Genomic DNA, 21,043 nt, shown 5'->3' on the forward strand with positions numbered 1-21,043 from the left:
TTTAGGGTTTAGAGATTAGGATTTAGGGTTTAGTGTTTTGCTGACGACGTTAAAAAGATTTTTTTAATTCTTTTTTTTCTGTAGCTGCTATTTTTGTTCACTTTTTTATTTTAAAATATAACTTGAAAATATTTTGTTTCCCGTTTTAAAAGATATCGAATTTGAAATAATAAAATTCTATTGGCTAGTGAACCTAGAAGTTCACCCTAGGGGGTTAACCCAAAAATAACTCATAAATAAATGTCGGTGGCCGGTGAACGAGGACGACCGGAGATTCCGCCATTGATATGAGGGGGCTGTAGAATGTGTGTAGTCGATGAAGCCTTCCTTTCCATATTAGTTAGGTTACGAGTATGGTACGCAGTCGGTGAAGCCTTCCTTGGTTAATAGATGCTAGCATCTCCGACTTCACTATATTTTTATTTAAAAATAAAATTTAGAATAAAAATGTTCACTCTATTTTTTTCCCCATCTATAATAGAAATGTTAGAATGAAAAAATAGGTTTACTTTAAAAATAAAATAATTCATTTATTTTTATTCATAATTAACTCTGTTTAACTATAAATAAGTATTATTAGAGTAGAATTCAACTTCATAATAGAGTTATTCTATTTTGAACAAAAAAATAGAATAATCGATTGAAAACTGTTTAATAATGTAATAAACTATATAATTTGAATCTTTAACTTGTAATAATAAACCAATGCTCGGTTTACAACATAAACAATATCAATATTATTAGAAAATTATATAAATAAAGTTTCACAACAAAAAGAAATACAAACATGCAAATAGTATATTAGTATATCCATATGAACAAAATTTTCCTTTTTTGGAACACCACTTAATTCATTCATTAAAACTTGTTTTGATACAGAACAAAAGGGAATTTTCCATCCTCTCGAGAGAAAGCATAATGTACAATAACATACAAAACTAAATAAGAAGATCCTTCTGAATGGTGACAGCGAATTCAAGATCAAACTAGAATGCATCAAAGAAGCTTTCACGATAAAATCGGACAGCTAGAGAATAGTCACATGATTTGACATAATTTTCACATTTTGATCAACTTTTCTTGAAGTTCTAGGAAGTTAACTTCTATTCCTTTATCCACCTGTAATTTTTTGAAAAATAATTCCTAATTAATTAATATTTATTCTCTTTCTCTTCATAATTTCAATGAAAATACAATAAAAAAATTACCTCGCAAACAATGGTGTGTATGAATCTTGGGTGCAGTCTAGATGAGATGCAACTAACAACATCAAGGCATTGTTCTTGAATCAGAAGCTGAAGAATACTTGAAACACAAGATTCTTGTCTGAAACAGCAACTTGCTACGATCTCTATACCGACCAAACAAGTCCTGACCTTAACATCTATATGTGTGTATCCATCACAAGAACAATATGATGATTCTAATGATCTAATAGAACATTCTCCTGTTGAAGATGAATGAGAAATAGATCTCTTTATTCGGTCTCTTTTCTCGCTGATCTCTTTAATCTTCTTTTCTAAGTCTTTGATGTAATTCACAGCTTCTTGAACGTGATCCGATGAAGAGCGCTTACCCTATTTACTCATTACTGTATATAAGAATCTAATTAATAAATATGATAATTAAGAAAGGTAAAATGTATCTACCTTAATGTATTGAGATGGCAATATATATCTTAGATTCTTAAAAAGAGACGTGACTTCTTGTCTTCTTTGTCTCCCAATCTCTCTACGTTTCGCTTTCTTGTTCTTCGGCTCAACATCTTCGTTTGTGATTTCATCGGTCGTGGTCGTCTCACGGATTCTCTGTCTTCCATCGTTTTCAGCCCCGGCGCAATGAATGGTCGGTATAGATGGATTAGGTTCTTGGAATGGTATAAACGTTGAAGGAGTTATCAGACTCGAGAGATCTAGCTCATTTTCATAGGCAAAATCTGCTGTGAACAATGAAGAAGATGCAAAATCCATAGGGTGATGCTTTAATCTGTTTGGCTGTGGAACTGTTTTGGCTTTAGGAGGATCTTTGGGTGCTATGAGTTGTTTTTTTATCCAAAAGAAAGATGTAGGATATCAAAATAGCAATGGTATCATTTTATAATATCCAAGTTAAAAAAAAAAAAAGATTCGTGTGCTTATTTTTTCTTCTTTGGTAAAGACAGATGTGACGGCAGATTCGCACCTCCAATAATACAACGTTACAATCTCCCACTGATTCGAGTGTGCAGTCCTACATAGGCCACCACGAGTGAGTCGTTGATGCTATAATAGCATTGCTATTTATGTATTTATTTGTCACGGAGTGGGTGATACTAAATAAAGTATTTTATTTAAGGGTTAAGCTGCTCACTTAGCGGCTATCAATTTAGTAAATTTACGTAAGGATCCAATCCATACGTTTAAAATGTGTGTGTGAAGCGTTCCTGCATGTTTCATCCGACAGTTAGATCTTAAACTGATAAATGATCTTAATTCTTAACTACAAAAACAAATTAAGTTAAGTGTTTTTACTATGATTATAGAATAGCAAATCTAACATTGCATTTGATATATATAAATGGCACTATACGTTGCATGCTAAACAGATAACCCTTATCTGACTGTATACTTGTTATGTGATAGATCCAAATATCACGGTATGATCCCATCATCAAATAATTATAACGTTACATTCCCGACCAAAATGTTTTATTTTAGAAACACTTATAGTGGCAAGATATCATAATGTTTGTTATAATGTTGATCATTTGTATATGCAGGGTATCATATTATATTCAAAATTATTGAGGAATCAAAGAACCGAGGACGAGTGTATTTAGTCACGAAACCAGTAATCAAATCTCCCAATCGATTTAATTCATTTAATAGTTAACGTTACTAACTTTGTATTATAAAAAGGTTTGTCGTTTTCATGAATACTAAAGGATGCTGAAATATATTTATATATTTCGTAGGCCGCCTAATAACATTTTAATCATAGACCTATATAGTTTATATTTTGCGGCCACAGTTTTCATCAAAGAAAAAAGTTGGTATTATATGATTTTATGTCAATTCATGAGAAAAGTTGAATAGTTGTTTATATCAAAAAGACAAATAGTACAAGAAAATAAAAATTTAATTCTTTTTTCTAGTCATGATGGTATGGTATCTAAACAAAAGATTCGTAACATTCGAGTCTAATTGCAATGGCTAGCGAAATGATTTTTGCAATAATTACTGGAGTTTTAATGAATTAATAAAGGGATTAAGACTTAGGTTTAGGTCTTACATTTTGCATCATATAGAGATGCGGTCCATTTGATATCAAGCAAGGATCATGATGGTTTATGTGGAAATGGTGATGAACTGATGATCATCATAACTGCGAAAATGGTCATTACCATGTCGTGGACAAGCTTTTTTTTTTTAACAACTATTTTATTTAAGTAAAATGTAAAGCTACAACAAAGGTATATAAAATAATAAAATTATAATTAAATGCAAAACTAAAATTAGAAAACATTACAACACAAAGATTAAGAACCGAAGAAATTTTCTTCTGAACCATCTTATTTTTTCCTCGTGTAACACTATTTGTATTTGACCACCATCTTGTTGATCAAGTTCCAAATCTTTTTAAAAGATTTCTTTGATGTATAACATTGGCCGGTTCCAAGTAGGATCTATAGGTATTCTTATAGAGAACATCCATTTTATTGATTCTCTCAAAAGAAATGGTTTTTTAATGGTTAGCAGACCTAATTTATCTTATTTATTTATTTCGGCTATTTACATTTATTATCGTGACCAAATTAGAAGCTGAATAATATAATAGAGAAGAAAGAAAAATCAGAAATCAGCGATGGCTCCGAGGAGGAAGATAAGCAAGGAAGATGTTATAGAGAAGCTTAAGGACGACGGTGATTTCGACAGCCTCCGCCTCCAAATCATACGCCGCCTCAAGGATAACGTAATCCCTCTCTCTCTCTCTCTCAACAATGTGATTTGACTTGCCTCAGTCTTCATCGATCTAATTGAATTATAGTCAATTTGATTTTGATTATTCGATACTATCTTATTGAAAGTTTGGAGATTTCTTTACTGTACCCATCAATTTTAGATTAAGAAAGTTTGGTCCTTTATCTTGATTTTAGCCTTTTAAGTGTATTGCTGGAAGTTGCTTGATGATTGAGAGCCTTGATGTTACGTTACTTCTATTGGTTATCTTAGCTCCTCGAGGAGAGTGTGATTAGTCAAGTTGCTGCTGATACTTTGATGGGTCTTCTACACCAATCCCTTGTAGGATTTTGAGATAAAAGACTTGGTTGCTCTCTTTTAAAGCGGTAACTTGATTGCAGGAGGAACTACGAAACAAGATGATATCAGTTGTCAAGGAGTCAACAGCTTTGAATCGACCGGATGCTCAAACTATGAAAACCAGGCAACTCTCTGATGCCATTTTCCAAGAAGTTGGGTATGTTGAAAAAAGAGAATTTGTTCCTTCTGTTCACTGACTCTTGCTCTTGTAAACTCGTTATGACTTATGATAAGTTTGGATTCTTTGTTTCTTGTAGGAGCAAGATGTTGAGCCAACTCTCAGATGGGTTGTGGGGGATTATAAGATCAGAAGACGGGATGAAGAACGAGATCAGAGAAACCGTGCAATCCGTCTACACTACATTATCTAACCCTGGAGGCGTTCAAGAGGGACCATCCAACACCAGAGAATCAGAACATAACATCCCAACCTCCTCGACTCTTCTCCATTTAGGTAACGAGTTTGGTCCATCAAGTAAACAGAAGCAAGAACTGATTTATGTACAAGAAAACAAAGGAGAAGCAGCATGTAGTAGTAGCACTAACAACAGAGTTAGTTACACTGACAACAACAACAACATCAACTGTGATGATGATGATGATGAAGAAGATGAAGAAGATCCTGAACTCCCTCCTGGTTTTGCCTAAACTTTTAATTAGTATTTTTAGACTTTTTCTGCTAAATTTATTTAATGTTATTTGTGTAAAGATAATATAGTACCAAACTCAAATCTTGTAAGAACAACCGATTTATTTAAGCAAAAAAAAAAGAAGAAGAAAGAACAACCGATTTGTTATGTCATTTAGAACATAAAAATATTATGAATGTGAATGGGATCAGAAATAAAAAGCTGAAGAAGGAAAGCAATGGCATTTATTCTACGGTCAGTGGCAACGACCACAGCCACCGTAGTTGCTGCGTCTGCGATTCTAAACGCGATCGCCTTCTCCTATCCTCTTCTTCTTCCGCCTACCAACCTTGAACCTCAATCTCTCAATTTCTCCCGACCGTCTCCACGTGGCTTGGGGCTTGCACGAAGCTTTGCTAGCTCTCCCATGACGACCGTCCCAGCTTCTGATAGTAGTAATCTCTCTCAGGTTTTAGTGAAAAAGTTTCAGACTTTTGAGATACCCACTTTCCAAGTTTAGCTTTTTAACTTTCTTGATTTGATATGCAGGAGGATGGTGTCATGCCTCAGCTCCTTGTAAGTCTTTTTCTCTTCCCTATCTGGATTTCGAATCAATGGATATGATTCAGCTATTGCGAACTTATGTTGTGTGTCTGAATATGTCGTTGTTGTTGTTGTTGCTGTTGCTAGACTGAGTTTATGGTGGATATGAAGTGTGAGGGTTGTGTTAACGCCGTGAAGAGCAAGTTACAAACCATTGAAGGTAGGTTCTTGAGATTGTTCTGTTTTGGTTATGATTTTGGTAAATTTATACTGTTGTTTTCGTTTGTCATGTGTAAATTGCATTTGATCTTTGAAAGGGATTGAAAAAGTGGATATGGATTTGGCTAACCAAGTTGTGAGGATACTTGGATCTTCCCCTGTTAAGACTATGAGTCTAGCTTTGGAGCAAACCAGTCGAAAAGCTCGTTTGATTGGCCAAGGTGTTCCTCAAGGTTAGTTATCTACACACCTTTGGTTTTTGGTGATAGAGAAGAGTTTGATAATCAATAGAAAGAATATAGCTTTTCTCATTTCATAGAACATGTAAGAGCTGTTACATTGGGCTTGTGTGATGTTTCATTTGGGGGATTTACCACTTCATGTTCTGTCTTTCCATCGACAGTCTCTTTTTTCTCATTTGTTACTTTTACTCTGTGATGTGTGTTGGCAGACTTCTTAGTCTCGGCTGCAGTGGCGGAGTTCAAAGGCCCAGACATCTTTGGGGTAGTAAGATTTGCTCAGGTGAGTATGGAGCTTGCAAGGATTGAAGCCAACTTCACAGGCTTGTCTCCCGGAAACCACAGTTGGTCTATCAACGAGTATGGAGATCTCACAAACGGAGCAGCTAGCACAGGGAACTTGTACAACCCATTTCAAGATCCTACAATCACAGAGGTTACTCGAGCTCACTTTAACAAAAAAAACATCAAATAGCATCACATTCTCTTATATAACCATTTGGTTTTTTTTCTGACAGCCATTGGGCGACCTGGGAACACTAGAGGCAGACCAAAGCGGAGAGGCGTTTTATTCTGGAAAGAAAGAGAAGCTCAAGGTTGCTGATCTTATAGGGCGAGCTTTGGTGGTTTACAAGACAGAGGATAAGAAGTCAGGACCGGGATTGACAGCTGCAGTGATTGCTAGAAGCGCAGGAGTTGGAGAAAACTACAAAAAGCTTTGTACTTGTGATGGTACTGTCATTTGGGAAGCTACAAACAGTGATTTCGTGACCAGTAGCGTTTAGTAACAGTAATAAAAGTGGACACTACATCATTACGTATTGTAGCAACTAAAGTCTTTGTTTTGGATCAAAATTTAAGTGTGACTTCAAACGACAAGATAACCGTTTTGTATTGTACCAAACTCATCAACGTGATATAGTGAGTGACAGGCTAGTGGTGAAACTTTTAAGATTCCGTATACGTATATAAAATTTATTGTTTTAAAGGGAAACAACAGGTTTCGTGGTGTAGTTGGTTATCACGTCAGTCTAACACACTGAAGGTCTCCGGTTCGAACCCGGGCGAAGCCAATCTTTTAACGTTTTATCTCTTTTCTTTTGTTCTATTGACCAAATGATTTGGATAAGGTTTTGATGGCCCCATGCAAATAGCTCTCGTCCAACCACATGAAGGGCAACTAATGTTGGGTTGCACTTGGAAACAAATGTTCCTTAAACAGTCTGGCCCACATAATGTATTCTTTCGAGTATTAACTAGATTTTGATCCGCGTTTTTTTTTCAATTAACAAATATTTAGTAAATGTCATATTTCATATATTTGTGTTTTATTTTATAAAAGACTTAAACTTTTTATCTTTCTTTATCGTGTTTCATTTTAAATGACTATTTATGTTTAAAAAATTAAACTTTATTTTTAATGAATTAAGTTGGTATAACTCTGATAAATTAATTTTTTTATGTGGTTAATATTTTTAATTAAAATAATTTTATACTTTTAATAAAAATTTATGCTTTTCAATGAAAAAATCAATTTTTTTTTATGAATGCTTAAATTATATTAAGAAAAGAAAAAAAATAATTAAGAATGGTTGAAAAAAAATTATTTGAACTTAGACTCAATGGCCCAAATGAAAAAAAAAATGTGAGAATTGGATATGATTTCTTAATCGGTCCAAATGGCCCAAGAGAGATCTGATGTGGACAGTTGGCTGGATCCGAAAAAATGGGCCAATATAGATGTATTATTAATATTACTTGATTGCCCTTAATGAAACCTGCAATGTTAGTAAAGAAATGGTAGGATAAGATAAAAAGGACATATGATCCTAATAGTATAGATTAAATCATAGAATTTTGAATACCAAGAATATGTGATATATGCTAGAAATGTTTTTTTTCTACTCTTCAACAATAATCTGACATTGACATAAACAAATCATCACATACTTTTTGATTTGTTTTAGATAAAATGTAATAAAAGTTTACTAAACTTCAGAAAGAAGACAAATATCATGTACTTTTTATATATTTTTTCTTATTTTTAGACTTTTTATTATTTTCTTTATTTATGTATATTTCACTTTTACTTAAGAAAATTATTTTCAATAAACTATGCTTTCTTTTATTTCAGCTACATCTTAAGACAACAGTTTCGTTGATCAAGTCGTGAGAACAACCTCAGCTAGCTACCATTACTCTAATGAGTATTCTCCTGGAAGGAAGAATATTCAGAGTTTCTTCAATTGAAGCTTTCGGTCCTTTGTCTCCATCTATCGAGGCTGTTACACATTTCATGACCAGCTTGATAACAAAAGATATGTTTAGGCATTGTGATTTTGATTCTAAAGGTCTTACACCAACAAATGGAAAATCTTATTGATTCCTTTACAAGACTGCAAGAATAATGACTTCAATATTTGGTTATTTCATATCAAGAGTTTACTGTTGGGGAAAGGGCAGGAACGAGGTGCATCGAAATGTAACGGCCGATCGTGTTCCCCTGACTGTGTGTGAACTTGTAAGGAAAATACTTTGACGATAGCATGATATATTATAAGCAGAAAACTAAATGAGACAAGCACTTTTTAACGTTGGAAAACCTCCTCGATGTGAGAAGGAAAAACCAACGGGACAGTAGTCCACTCAAAAATCACTATATAAATGGGTATGAGTACGACTGCATCCTCCATGTTCAACACCCTGAACAAAACAGAGACTTTAGCTAGAAAGAGCTATCTCCATTCACAAGAATAACAACAACAAGAGAGCAACACCAAAAGCTTCAAAACAGGCAGCCACAAGACGATCTCAACTCACTAGGATTCCGGCAACCAGAGACTAATCCTACCGTACAAATCCAAGATGAACAAGTCAAAAACATCTCTGCCAAGTTTCAGCTCAATCAGAGAAGATCCAACCGTCGGATTTACCAAACATTCAAGACAACACTGTTGAATATGACAACCAGCTTCACTAAAACCCAGACAACAGAAGATCCAACCGTTGAAATCCAAATCTCTTCGGTGAACTTTTAACCCACTGACTGAAGAAGCTTCACACAAAATATCAGCCCAAACAGGATGCGTTTAACCCTCCAAATCTGTCTTGACAAACCCAGCGAAATCTGTCTTCTTCTCTCATTTTCTCTCTTTTGTAATGAATTTTTTTAAACATTTTTCTTTCTTGTGTCAACTCTAACCACACAAATTAGGTTAAAAAACTTTATATAGTGTCATCACCAACCAAACCCAATGAGGTTCCTCCATCTAGAAGGAACCAACAATTACTAAAAAAATTGTTCTTTAAAGTTAAGAAATAAAGAAAAATGGTATTATATCAAATACTGTTTAGATACTATGAAGAAATATATTTTCATTTTTCTACAAAAATATTTTTATCAAAATAAGCAATTTTCAAGAAAAAAATGTGAAATATTAATTATTGTCTAGTTAAATAATTATACCTCATAACAAGTCCAACCAAGTTAAGTAGTTGAAAAATTAAGATTTGATACTGGAATTTGTATTTGGAATTCAATTGTAGATACTTATTACTTATCTTGATCAACCGCAAGTATTTTTTTTTATGGAACCAATCAAATATATGTGTCCAAGTCCAACCCTAAAATAAAGTGTTCCATAAAATAAAAACATGCAAGAGGAGAAATCAATAAGCAATATCCATCTAAAATAATCAATTGAGGACATGCACTCATCAAGATGGGAGACATTATTAAGAGCACTATACTTTGTTAATTTAATATGTCCATTGTACAATTATCACTTAGCCTTTGTATTATCATTAAACGTCTCACTTCAATTTTCAGTCACTCTTTCTATCGAAAATCTAATATTTATACGTCACATTTATTTATGTTTGTATGCAAACAGACATAAACTCCATGAGTTGGATTATATATAAGGAAAAAGATGAAGAATTAGATTATCTAATAAGATATGCATAACAAGAAATTCAAAATTTAGTTGATATATATATATATAAATATATTCACAGTACAAGAAAAAAAAAGAGGAGATTCATTTTCAAATGAAAATAAACACAACAAAAACATTCTCTTTATATTATATGATCAGTTCCAAGCTTGTGTTAGGTGGTGATATGTTGTGGTAAGTATGGTTAAGCGTTTGTGGCTGGTGAAAGGAGTTAATAACGTATTGGATTTTTATCATGTCTCTACTTCCTCTGATTGCATCGCACTAAGCTTCTTCTTGGCATAGATTGTGCAGACTATAGTCGCGCTCGCAGTTACACAAAAGCCAAGAACATTCACTACTATCTCCATGGCCGAAAGACCGTGTCTTTTGTCTGATGCAACAGCTAGTGTTCTTAGCATTATTCCCCTACAAATAACCCATAAAAAACACCAATTCAAGATTCTACGGAACATGTCTTAACATAGAAACATAAACAGAGGATATGTACGTGTAGATTGAGACAAAGATCTCAGGAACCATTCCAACAAGAGAGCCTAAGATGTAAGGACCGTAGTGAACTCCAGTGGCCAATGCGCAGTAGTTGTAAATCATGTAAGGAAACGGAGAGACGCGGATCAACGTGACTGCTTGAAACTGATGGAACCATGTTCCTTCACCTGCGGCTCGAAGTATGGCTGCTTTTTTCGGGTACTGCTTCAACCATTCCTACAGGAAGGAAACCCGCCAAAATTGATAATCCAAAGGTACAACAAGCTAGTAATTGAGGATGATGATGCTTACTTGCATCTTGTGGAGGAAGAGATGTCCGATTAAGAAAGGAAGGGTAACACCGATTGATGCAGCTGACAGAATCAACAGAAAGCCGTTTCCATAACCAAAGGTAAGACCAGCCATCCACATGGAAGGAGAAGAAGGAAGAAGAATGCTTGGGAACAAAGCAACTGAGGCAAAGAGGAGAAGACCGAGCACCGGGATGCTGAATGTGCTTCTCACCCATTTTATAAATGGAATCAATTCCTGAAACGTAATTCATAGACACATCTATTATAATTAAGGATAATAAATTTCATTTTTCATCAATAAAATTTATAATTTAAACTTAAAGCTGGTGAAATAATGGAGAATAACAACATCAAGCACGCCTCAAAACATTAAACAATGTTTCTACAAACATAACTGATGAAAATTAAAGACACAAGAAACATGTAGAACTACTTTGGTTCAATACAGTGTCTGAGCTTCTAAAATACGATTTACAGCGCCGAGATTTCGATTTTGAATGCTTAAAAACCTAAAACATGCTCGATCTAATTAAACACACAAGAACCCTAATTATCATTAAAAAAAAAAAAGCATTAGACTTTCTTGGAAAAAACAAACCTTTTCGATTAAAAATGGAGCAATCCATTTGATAATTACAAATGCCAATAAACCCAAAAAAGCGACGAGGGAGATCAATTTAACCCAGAACCACACTGACGTCACCGACCCTATCCAACATCCCGCCGGAGATTCTTCCTCTTCTTCATCAGATCCTCCTCTTAATTTCACATAATCTCCATTCTCGGGATCCTCGATGATCAGTTTCAGCTCAGGCACCGTCTCATCGGCGCCATCGCTGTACGTCATAGATCGAGCGAAGATGAAACCGCCAAAACCACGCACAAAACGCTTAAAATATCTTAAAAGGTCTCCGTCAGGTACGTTATGCACCTCTGTTTTCCTTCGGTTTCCCGAGAAAATCAAAGAGTAACGATGAGAGAGGATGAGACCGTTGGATCGAATTGGGTTTATTAGATTCGATTAAAAAGAATCTGAATTATTCGCTTACCTTTTTTTATTCCAGGCCCCTTTAAACAATTATATCCCAATAATTAATGTTGGTTTACTTTCAAAATTATTAAACCGGTGTCGCAGTCGGACACGACCTATGATGATTTGTTACTACTTGGCTGTTTTGCTCACCACTTGCCTTTATATTCGCCTTGTCGTCTGTCTTCACGATAACTACATGTCTGCGTTTTTAACTTACTGTATCTTTTTGGAAGGATTTATTATGACTGAAAAAAAGATGAAATTCGAAATTCCGGGTCAGACGGTATTTGAAATTCTGATTTTATTAGTTTAGCAAAAAAATTATATAATTTTATCAAGCATACTTTGTAAAGAATGAAACGGGCATTAGTTGCCTTGACAGCAATGCGTATACAAAAGAATGGGAGAAGCAATACAATGAAAAGCGACCAAAGTTGACACTTCGAAGCAAATTCAAATTCAAAAGAATATCCCTAATAGAGAAATAATAAGTTAACACACAATAATGAAGTCTTCGAATAACATATGTGACTATCACAATTAGCATATCCTTCAGATGATGGTATGTTAAGACTAGGATAAAAAAAATAACAAAACCAAGTTGAAAGAAATAGTCTTGAAGTTAGGACTGATCACAAATATTTGATTGACGAAGTTAAGTTCAAATACGAGTCCGAAATTTCTATGCACAAGGTAAGTTAAATAGTGTGTAAAGCAAAAAAAAAAAAAAAGAAATCTGGTGGTTTGTGTGGAGTCCAGCAAAAGAAATCAAAGATAAAAATCTAAAATTTTGAGTAATCTTGGTTTTAAGGCAAATAGCAAACAGTTTTCTGTGAACCACTTAGCCATTAAGGCTTTTGGCAAGATGCGATGCATACGGTAGATTAGAGCATGATTAACCAAGGAACTCCATTAGGGTTTCTTAATGATTATTTAATTAATAAAATGTAGTTAGAATTTTAGTTAAGACACACTTAGATTTTGTGCTCCAATGCTAGTCTTTTAATTAATGATTCGTAAAAAAAAACATGTGTAGTTTTTCAAAGATATTTACAATAAAAAAATATGACTACATCTACTACTTTCCTATAATCAGTAGGTTGATACATTAACATAACTTAAGTCATAAACTTTCTCAAGAACTTCACACACATACATAAACATTCACACAAGAAGCTTAAAAACAGAACCTTGTCTGAATGGACTTGGAACGGGCGCTACTCCTTGGTTCTTTGTTCGGGATTGATGCAGAAACACTCCACTGGAGTAGCCTCTCTTGGTGGCTCGTTGATGTTAATGAGTCCCTTGCTTTCCGAATGGATTACCACAATAAAATGAGGTTAATGATTAGTCCAAACAGGACTAGAGCAGCTTCATTTCATCATACAGTTTTTGCAAGTAAGAAACATAATATCTTGCAAATTAAGAGAAGGAGATTCACTTCCAACACAGAGCTTTTGCATGTAACAAATATTGAAATGAAGCTAAGCAGGTTAGGGGTTATGGAGGAAGTATACAAACCTGGTCCATCTGAATGTTTCCATTGAGTACTGGCCAGGGGCGGACCCACATGGAGGACTGTGGAGTCACTTGACACCACAGAAAACAATAATATCCAGATTAGGCTTGGGCATCCGGGTCTTCGGGTCGGGTTCGGGTCGGGTATTGTCGGGTCCGGGTCCTTCGAGTCTTAGCAATTTAGATCCATATAGGTATCTATAACTTTTCGGGTCGGTTCCGGGTCGGGTCGGTTCCGGGTCGGGTCTTGTCGGGTCTGGGTCGGTTCGGGTCTATAATTTCAATACCCGTTAAATACCCAAAATTTTCGGGTATATTTCGGATCCGGGTCGGTTCGGGTATTTAGGACCCGAAATAGACCCGAAGTACCCGAACTGGATCCGAAAACTCTAAAAATACCTGAAGAACCGCAAAAATACCCAAAAATTTATCCAAAATCAGACCTGAAAACTCAAAACATACCCGAATACCCAAATGATATTTTCTAAAAATCTAAAATTTCACCAAAAACCTACAATTATACCCGAAAATCCAAACCCGAAACTTAAAAAAAAAATCTGAAATGCCAAAAATATACCCAATCACCCAAATATAACTAGTATATACAATTATTTGCGGGTACTTCGGATACCCGAACGGGTCTCGGGTAGGACCCGGACCCGAACCGAGACCCACGAGTCCAAAAAAAAGACCCAATAGATACTTAGCATGGACCCGGACCTGGATCCGAACCTGTATTTTCGGGTCGGTTCCGGTTCGGGTGTTCGGGTCCGGATAAAATGCCCAGGCCTAATCCATATTTTATCACCAATGTTTACTAATGGGCAGTGGCGGTTTGGTTGAAAAGGGTATTAATGAACCCACAAATCTGGGTTCAAAGCCCCTTTATGACACTTTTAAAAGTTTCTGACACCTCATAAATATTTTTCTGGGTTCACCCCTGCTACTGGCAGTGGCTCTACCCTGACACTATCGTTTACTACTGGAATCAGAGCTACTCCCTCACCGTCCCATTCCTCTTCCATGAACGGTGTGTATCTGTTCCCGCATGGTGGCCCAATGTTATTCTTGTGGAATATTCTGCACAACACATATGCATCTTGCTGCATTCAAACAAAGAATTGAGATGAGATAGGATCCCTTAGACAGTATGTAGACAGTATCAGATAAAAGCTTATTCGAAAGTTAAAATCTTCCTGATACATAAGCAAACTAGTGTGGAAGCACAAGCACAAGGAATCGAAATACATCACAGCAGAAGACAAAAAAATGAAGCTGGACATAATAGAGCTAAACTAAAAAACTTTAGATAACCAAACACAGAACAACATACTTCATTCCGTGAAATTTAAGCAAACAAAACTGAAGGACAAGATAGCAAGATGGTCTTAAGGGATCTGAATTAAAAAAACTAGACTTTGCCCAAATGTTAAGTCAATTAGATGGGAATTATATTTACAGTGTTAAACCTAAACATAGCAAAAGATAGGTCCGTATCGACATTTTCCCAGCCAATGAATCAGAGCCCATAAAGCTGAATTCTTTTCTCAGAATTACACAAGGCGAAAAATAAAACCGGACAAAGCAACACTAAACTCAAAACTTAAGATAACCAAACACCGATATTCTTGTCCTCAAACACAAGCAAACTAATGTGGTAGCACAAGTTAGCAAGAACTCCTTAAGTGACCTCCTCCAACAACAAAACTCGATCAATCCCAACCCAAATCAGCTCCATCGACGCCGCCACCGCCACTGGCCACGTCGTCCTCATCCTCTCTCCCAACTCTATCTATTTCCCGTCGTCTCCCTCGCCATCATGTCTCTCGGCGCCGTCGTCACCACCGCGAACACTCTCAACACCGCCGGTGAGAGGCAGTGATTCACGTTGAGAGCAACAGAGAGAGAAGATCAACAGAGAGAAATCAATCGGTGCAACCGTCGAGAGAGAGATGAAGTTAAACGCAAAACTCTCTCGTTGCCACACGTGTCTCGCAAGAGGCGGTTCTTAAAACCCCTAATTAGGATCCGTTGCTTAACTTAATTTCCTTTTTTCTTTTTCTTTAATTACTAAATACCTTAAAAACTCCACTTAAGAGCTCCCGTCAAAGATGGCGTGACACTGTTGCCAAGACACCTCTTCACTCATCAAATTTAATAGTGATTTTGCCTAAACTAAACATGTAGAGCTTGACGCGCCACCCTCCTTATTTATTTACTCTTCATGTTCTGTCGTCGTCAACCAGCGAAGCTGGCTCCACAAACCAAACCCGGTTCAAATAAACCGATTATTATACACTAAAAACTAGACCAGCTTTATCGCAATCCACAAAGTCACCAAACACCCAGTAAAAGTCCGACAACCCCACCCATTATCTATCACTCACTCAACTTTATATCACACAATAAAAAGTTATCAATCACTACGTAACCGTTCGATTTATCAAAAGATGACGTCGTTACCTCCCAGTTGTGTATCATCGCACGACTATAACCAGAAGATGCATTAAATCTCCCCAGCGCCTTCATATACGGCGGAATCATTCGGGCACAGAATTACAAAAGACAAAAGTAAAAGTACCAAAAAAAAAAAAGTCACTTTGGTTTGGTTTCTGTACTTTTGTCTTATCAAATCTCTCTCTCTAACGAATCCAAAGAGGTCTTTGCTATCGTTCTCCGTCTCCGATCAAGGGCAGTTTCGTCACATCCACACTTCTTTTAATATTAAATTTTTTTTAGTCTTTCGCTTGAGTAACAAGCCAGAAATCTACCTTTTATTTTTCTTTTACGGATATGTTCATTTTACTTTATTTTCTCGGCGAGAATATGTCAAAAGAAGATTACAAATAAAAACCACCCGTGAAGCCCTGATTTAGAACCACATAGCTCTTCTCCATCTCTGCATCTGTTCTTCGATTCAAAGTCTGTGTCTTTTTCTTCCTCCAATAGTTTTTTAGGAGATTTTCGATAATGGGTTCAGAGCAAAACGACAGCTTCTCCCCCTCAGAGCCGAAGCTCTGCGTCAACGGCTGCGGCTTCTTCGGATCACCATCGAACATGAACCTCTGCTCCAAGTGCTACCGCGACATCAGAGCCACCGAGGAGCAAGCCGCCTCCGCTAAAGCCGCCGTCGACAAATCTCTAAACCCTAACAAACACCACACCAAACCACCGCAACAGAGCCTGGAGACCGCTCCGGAGCCATCCTCATCGGCGAGCGGCGGAGATTCCTCCGTAGCTTCCTCAGATCCGCCGAGGGGGACGAGGTGCTTGAGCTGTAACAAGAAGGTGGGGGTTACGGGGTTCAAGTGCAGGTGCGGGAGCACTTTCTGTGGAGCCCACAGGTACCCGGAGAGCCACGACTGCGAGTTTGATTTCAAAGGAGCGGCTAGAGAGGCTATTGCTAAGGCGAATCCGGTTGTGAAAGCTGATAAAGTGGAGAAGATATGATTTTGAAGAAGAAATCGTGTTCTGTTTTCAAGCATGTCAAGTCTTGGTGTTTGGTTCTTTTTCTGTTCTTTGTTATGATTTGATTTGCTTAAGTGTTTCTTAGGGGAAAAAAATTAGGATTCTGCTTTTGTGGTTTCATGATTTATTGTTCTGTAATAAAAAAGTTTGGTCTTATCACAAAGTTGTTGGTTAAATTAAAGTTTGAATCAATGGAAGTTGGGGGGTTTGTGTAGCTTATGGTTTATAAATTGTGTAGTTTTGATAGCGACAGAGCTGATGATGTTTAAAATACTTTCAATGCTGCTTCTGCTATTGTACTTGATGCGAGACACTTGTATAACGTACCTGATGGTTGTAAGGCTCCCATCTGATGTCCAAAGTTTTGTAAGTTTATCTCTCGGAAACAGGATCTTGCTATTGAGATAGTCCCTTTAGTGTATTGATTCAGTCATTATCTGTGTGTGTAGGAGGAAAAGATAAAGTATCAGAATGATTACATGGAATCCATAAAGAAGATGGAGGAGAGTTGGTCAAAGAATAAGAAGAATCTGGCTGAAGAAAGACTTGCACTTGGAGTGGAAAATGGACTTGACATCACTGTTAATAGAAGAAGGTGCACTCTCTTGTGTTGTTCAGAATGCTAAAACCGAAACTGCAGCCATCAGATAGCATATCGAACTAGCTCTCTGCCATTTAGCACAGCACGGTAAGTGTGTTCTCACATATACATGTATTCAACACACTGATTTGCATCAACACATTCGAAAGAGAATGGTGAAGGAAGGAGCAATATGGGGAGCTGGTAAGGATCACAAGAGACCTGTTCGAGAGAAGACATAAGCAGTCTTGCTCATAGTGTATTATTTTGGTGGGATTTGTATGTGTAGATAGACTGGTCTACGATTGTACATGTTAATGCGATTCCATTACTACAAACTGAATCTGTAGCTCTAAACACATGAAGAAATAAAGCGATAAAAAACAAGAACATGAGTGAAGGCATCAATCAAGCTTTGTTTCAACTAATACGCCCAAATACACATCATCAAAACACTAACCAGGACTTCTGTCTCTAGCAACTAAGATCCACCACTCTAAGAAAGCATATCCAGAAAGCTTTTCTTCATTCTACCATCCAATAACATATTCATAACAATCTTTATGGTTGAAGCATCTGCAGAGAACCCACACCTCTTCATTTCTTCGATAAGTTCAGCTGATTTTGTTAAGTCACCACCTCTGAGATGAGCTCGTATTAGTGTGTTGTATGTACCACTGCTTGGCGCAACCCCATCCTCTCCCATCTTTCTAAACAACAAGACCGCTTCAGGCAGCGAGCCTTTCTTACATAATCCTCCAATCATTATATTATATGTTCTGACTTCAGGCTTCACTCCTTTGAGAGGGAGGCTACAGAATAGATCCCAAGCATCATCGATCTTACTAGCATTGCACATCCCGTGAATGATGATACTATATATACCAATGTCAAGTTCCATCTTACTCTTGAGCATTTGATCAAGTATTTCCAAAGCCTTTTCTAGTTCCCCATTGTCACACAACCCATCCAGCAAAATACTATAAGTCACAACACTGGGTGGCACACCAACAAAGACCATCTCCTGGAAGAGTTCTTTGGCAACATTAAGTTTTCCCGATTGACAAAACCCTTGGATGAGAGTGTTATAAGTGACTGTATCAGCAACCACTCCTCTTAAACACATATTGCGGAAAAGTCTCGTACCTTCATCGACCTGTTTAGCCTTACAGTATCCGTTGATAAGGATATTAAACGTCACAATATCAGGATAGAATCCCTTGCTAACCATCATATCCAGCATCTGGTTGGCCTCATCTAGGCAGTTGTCCATGCACATCCCATATATCAAAGAGTTATATGTAATGATATTTGGATCTGTGCCTCTTGTGATCATCTCATTGTACAATTTTTTAGCCTCGGTAAGCTGTCCTTCTTTCACAAAACTATCAATCAAAGCATTGAAAGTGACAACGTTAGGGGTGACTCCCCTTGTAATCATATCCCTCAGCAACTGTGCACCATCATCCCATCTTCCGGCACTACAAAAGCCTCCTATGAGAGAGGTGTAGGTAATGACATTTGCTTTGATTCCTTTGGTTTCCATTTCATTGAAAAGGCAGAGTGCATCTTCGAGGCTCCCATCCTTGCAAAGACTGTCAATGATGATATTGTATGTGACTACTTGAGGCTTGATCTTTCTAAGTTCCATCTTTCCGAGGAGATCCAAGGCCGAGGCAGTGTTCCCTGACTTACACATTCTGTTCAAAACCGGACCATATGTAACTGCGTCGGGTTGGCACCCATTAGCCAACATTCGATCTATCAAAGACATTGCTTCAGAGAGTCTATCTTGGAGACAAAGCCCATTGACAATAGTGTTAAGTATGATGAGATTTGGAATAACCTTCATATCTACCATATGATCAACTAACTCCACAGCTTCAGAGACTCTACCCTCAAGACACAATCCGTTAATCAGAGTAGAGAATGTGATTGTGTTGGGCTCATACCCAAGCTTCAACATCTTTCCCATCACAGAAAAAGCAAAACCGAGATTATGACGCCTGCAGAAGCAATTGATCATAATGCAGAGTGTGTAGTTGTTATGTGCGATCCCTTGCAATTCCATTTGGTTGCAGAGAGACAACACTAGATCATACTGTTTTGTTCTCGCAATGCCACTAAACAATCTACTGAAATCAACGACGGTAGGCAGAGGACGAGACTGAATCATAGATTGGAACAGAGTAACAGCATCATCCTTCTTGATACCAATAATCCCACTTCTCAGTCTCTCTTTGTAAGAAGAAGAAGACATCTTTCTATCGCTGCTGCCACCAGAGAGCAAAGGAGTTGTAAGAGTACCTCCTGAAGGACTCGAGAGGATACGAGACACAAGCACCAATCTCCGACACAACATTGTTTGTTTTTTTTCTTCAAATCTGGAAAACCCCTAGAAGAAGAAGAACAACTACACTCCCGTCTTCACTGGCTTTGATGATTCTTCGCCTTTCACCACAAATACATCTTCACCACCAAACGAATTTCATCTACAGCAGAAACATTCCATCGTTAACTTTGTAGATCCCGGCCAAGAACACGACGACGAAGACAAGGGAAGTGTGTTGTTATTTGAGAGGTTTCACTCTTTCTTCCTTCTTCGGGAGAATCTCTACTTTATCATGTTTTGTTTCCTGAAATTTAATTTGCTTGCTTTCAGAAGCGGTACAAATCCGGTTTTATTAAACCAGACCGCGCGATTTCTCCGGTACAAATCGTAGTAACAAATCCGGTTTGACGTATTCATAGGGGGATCAAACAAACCATTCACACCTCAAGCCCGGTTCATACCACTTTTGGTTATCAACCCCAATCATTCATTAAACCGGACCATTTTCTTTCGGTTTGTACATTCAGCTCTGCTAGGCTGCCAAGTTCCAACAAGACAAGAATGCCAAGATTAGCACAAGTTACATCTCAGTTCAGCTTCTGCACTGACTCCCTTTATATGTGTCTCTGTGATCATCTCCAAAAAAAAACTTCAAAATTCCAAATACGAATGTTTTATGTTCTAGAATAAACTTCAAAACTTATAATTTTAAAATTATGAACAGTGAAACTTTATATTGTAAGTTTCACTATTCAAGACTTCATATTTAAAATTCATATTCTTTTGGTCTTTCAATTATCTGTGTTTAAATAATTTTATTAATTTTTAATGTTATCATTTTAGTCATCAATTTTTTTATGCAAAATATAAAATAAACTAATAATATTAATTAACTATTTTTTTATCTTGTGATCTAAAAATAAAATAAAGAGCTTCATTTATCAATCCCAATTGCATTAGCTGATTACAGATAAAAGCATTCTAGCAACAATTGTAATGAATCTTTTTATATTTTATTTAAATTTTATGATTTAGTTTTTATTTTTATTTGTTTTATGTACTTTCTATTAGAATGTAATATTTTCTCAAGTTATATTGTTAAAATTAAAATGTAAAACTTTTAAAGCTGGATTTTTTTTTTTTTTTTTTTTTTTTTTTTGAAATAATCACCCTAAGTTTCACTAACTTTAAAAATGAAATTGCTTTTGTAGAAACCTTTACACAGAACTTAGAAAAAAGGTGTAGAAGCCGGAAAATAAGTGGAATCAAATTAACATGAAAAATGTGATTTTTATTCGGTAACAAGAATCAATGACTTCAAGATTGTATAAACTTCAGACATTATTACATTACCAAAAACAAACAGATTAACCGAGAAATAGATTAGAGGAGGCCAAGTCTATCAATCTTTCTTTGAGTGCACTGGGAAAATGCATCAATGCG

The 21,043-nt window shown here is 36.5% G+C and overlaps 6 protein-coding genes and 1 non-coding gene across 8 annotated transcripts; 4 read left to right on the forward strand and 3 right to left on the reverse strand.

The window, feature by feature from the left end:
• Positions 1 to 962: 962 nt before the first annotated feature.
• On the reverse strand, positions 963 to 2,044 carry LOC106311102 (transcription factor bHLH55). Its single transcript, XM_013748338.1, has 3 exons — positions 1,650 to 2,044; positions 1,209 to 1,577; positions 963 to 1,119 (listed from the first exon to the last, which is right to left on the reverse strand). The coding sequence occupies exons 1-3, from the start codon at positions 1,968 to 1,970 to the stop codon at positions 1,060 to 1,062; spliced, it is 750 nt and encodes a 249-aa protein (XP_013603792.1). The 5' UTR covers positions 1,971 to 2,044; the 3' UTR covers positions 963 to 1,059.
• A 1,740-nt stretch (positions 2,045 to 3,784) lies between these two features.
• LOC106310034 lies at positions 3,785 to 5,086 on the forward strand. The gene is made up of 3 exons (XM_013747227.1): positions 3,785 to 3,951; positions 4,340 to 4,455; positions 4,556 to 5,086. Exons 1-3 carry the CDS (start codon positions 3,844 to 3,846, stop codon positions 4,944 to 4,946), a joined length of 615 nt encoding a protein of 204 aa, XP_013602681.1. The 5' UTR covers positions 3,785 to 3,843; the 3' UTR covers positions 4,947 to 5,086.
• A 43-nt stretch (positions 5,087 to 5,129) lies between these two features.
• LOC106310063 (copper chaperone for superoxide dismutase, chloroplastic/cytosolic) lies at positions 5,130 to 6,807 on the forward strand. Of its 2 annotated transcripts, none has more exons than XM_013747256.1 (6): positions 5,130 to 5,396; positions 5,477 to 5,503; positions 5,618 to 5,690; positions 5,788 to 5,922; positions 6,141 to 6,364; positions 6,447 to 6,807. In XM_013747256.1, exons 1-6 carry the CDS (start codon positions 5,166 to 5,168, stop codon positions 6,711 to 6,713), a joined length of 957 nt encoding a protein of 318 aa, XP_013602710.1. In that variant the 5' UTR covers positions 5,130 to 5,165; the 3' UTR covers positions 6,714 to 6,807. The 2 variants fall into 2 exon arrangements, with proteins under 2 accessions (XP_013602710.1, XP_013602711.1); XM_013747257.1 differs by having other exon boundaries at positions 5,319 to 5,382.
• A 120-nt stretch (positions 6,808 to 6,927) lies between these two features.
• TRNAV-AAC lies at positions 6,928 to 7,001 on the forward strand. Its single transcript has one exon. It is a non-coding gene; the product is annotated as a tRNA-Val (tRNA).
• A 2,903-nt stretch (positions 7,002 to 9,904) lies between these two features.
• On the reverse strand, positions 9,905 to 13,444 carry LOC106307882 (transmembrane protein 64-like). Its single transcript, XM_013744968.1, has 5 exons — positions 12,893 to 13,444; positions 11,268 to 11,947; positions 10,668 to 10,904; positions 10,375 to 10,592; positions 9,905 to 10,292 (listed from the first exon to the last, which is right to left on the reverse strand). The coding sequence occupies exons 2-5, from the start codon at positions 11,514 to 11,516 to the stop codon at positions 10,118 to 10,120; spliced, it is 879 nt and encodes a 292-aa protein (XP_013600422.1). The 5' UTR covers positions 11,517 to 11,947; positions 12,893 to 13,444; the 3' UTR covers positions 9,905 to 10,117.
• Positions 13,445 to 15,793: 2,349 nt separating this feature from the next.
• LOC106312173 (zinc finger A20 and AN1 domain-containing stress-associated protein 1) lies at positions 15,794 to 16,942 on the forward strand. Its single transcript, XM_013749585.1, has one exon. The coding sequence runs from the start codon at positions 16,191 to 16,193 to the stop codon at positions 16,668 to 16,670; it is 480 nt and encodes a 159-aa protein (XP_013605039.1). The 5' UTR covers positions 15,794 to 16,190; the 3' UTR covers positions 16,671 to 16,942.
• Positions 16,943 to 17,613: 671 nt separating this feature from the next.
• Positions 17,614 to 19,885, reverse strand: LOC106312172 (pentatricopeptide repeat-containing protein At1g12300, mitochondrial-like). The gene has a single exon (XM_013749584.1). The coding sequence runs from the start codon at positions 19,628 to 19,630 to the stop codon at positions 17,765 to 17,767; it is 1,866 nt and encodes a 621-aa protein (XP_013605038.1). The 5' UTR covers positions 19,631 to 19,885; the 3' UTR covers positions 17,614 to 17,764.
• Between the last annotated feature and the right edge of the window lie 1,158 nt (positions 19,886 to 21,043).

Source organism: Brassica oleracea, chromosome C8 (assembly GCF_000695525.1).
Source record: "Brassica oleracea var. oleracea cultivar TO1000 chromosome C8, BOL, whole genome shotgun sequence".
NCBI classification, from domain to species: Eukaryota; Viridiplantae; Streptophyta; class Magnoliopsida; order Brassicales; family Brassicaceae; genus Brassica; species Brassica oleracea.

Excerpts from the sequence above, each read along its gene's own strand:
- LOC106311102 (XM_013748338.1), bottom strand. The coding sequence starts at position 1,970 with ATGGATTTTGCATCTTCTTCATTGTTCACAGCAGATTTTGCCTATGAA. Across the intron at positions 1,578-1,649 it reads TGCCATCTCAATACATTAAG|GGTAAGCGCTCTTCATCGGA; the intron begins GTAGATACATTT and ends ATGAGTAAATAG. Across the intron at positions 1,120-1,208 it reads TACACACCATTGTTTGCGAG|GTGGATAAAGGAATAGAAGT; the intron begins GTAATTTTTTTA and ends AAAAAATTACAG.
- LOC106310034 (XM_013747227.1), top strand. The coding sequence starts at position 3,844 with ATGGCTCCGAGGAGGAAGATAAGCAAGGAAGATGTTATAGAGAAGCTT. Across the intron at positions 3,952-4,339 it reads TACGCCGCCTCAAGGATAAC|GAGGAACTACGAAACAAGAT; the intron begins GTAATCCCTCTC and ends ACTTGATTGCAG. Across the intron at positions 4,456-4,555 it reads GCCATTTTCCAAGAAGTTGG|GAGCAAGATGTTGAGCCAAC; the intron begins GTATGTTGAAAA and ends TGTTTCTTGTAG.
- LOC106310063 (XM_013747256.1), top strand. The coding sequence starts at position 5,166 with ATGGCATTTATTCTACGGTCAGTGGCAACGACCACAGCCACCGTAGTT. Across the intron at positions 5,504-5,617 it reads GTGTCATGCCTCAGCTCCTT|ACTGAGTTTATGGTGGATAT; the intron begins GTAAGTCTTTTT and ends TGCTGTTGCTAG. Across the intron at positions 5,691-5,787 it reads CAAGTTACAAACCATTGAAG|GGATTGAAAAAGTGGATATG; the intron begins GTAGGTTCTTGA and ends GATCTTTGAAAG.
- LOC106307882 (XM_013744968.1), bottom strand. The coding sequence starts at position 11,516 with ATGACGTACAGCGATGGCGCCGATGAGACGGTGCCTGAGCTGAAACTG. Across the intron at positions 10,593-10,667 it reads TCTTCCTCCACAAGATGCAA|GAATGGTTGAAGCAGTACCC; the intron begins GTAAGCATCATC and ends TCCTTCCTGTAG. Across the intron at positions 10,293-10,374 it reads ATCTTTGTCTCAATCTACAC|GGGAATAATGCTAAGAACAC; the intron begins GTACATATCCTC and ends GGTTATTTGTAG.
- LOC106312173 (XM_013749585.1), top strand. The coding sequence starts at position 16,191 with ATGGGTTCAGAGCAAAACGACAGCTTCTCCCCCTCAGAGCCGAAGCTC.
- LOC106312172 (XM_013749584.1), bottom strand. The coding sequence starts at position 19,630 with ATGTTGTGTCGGAGATTGGTGCTTGTGTCTCGTATCCTCTCGAGTCCT.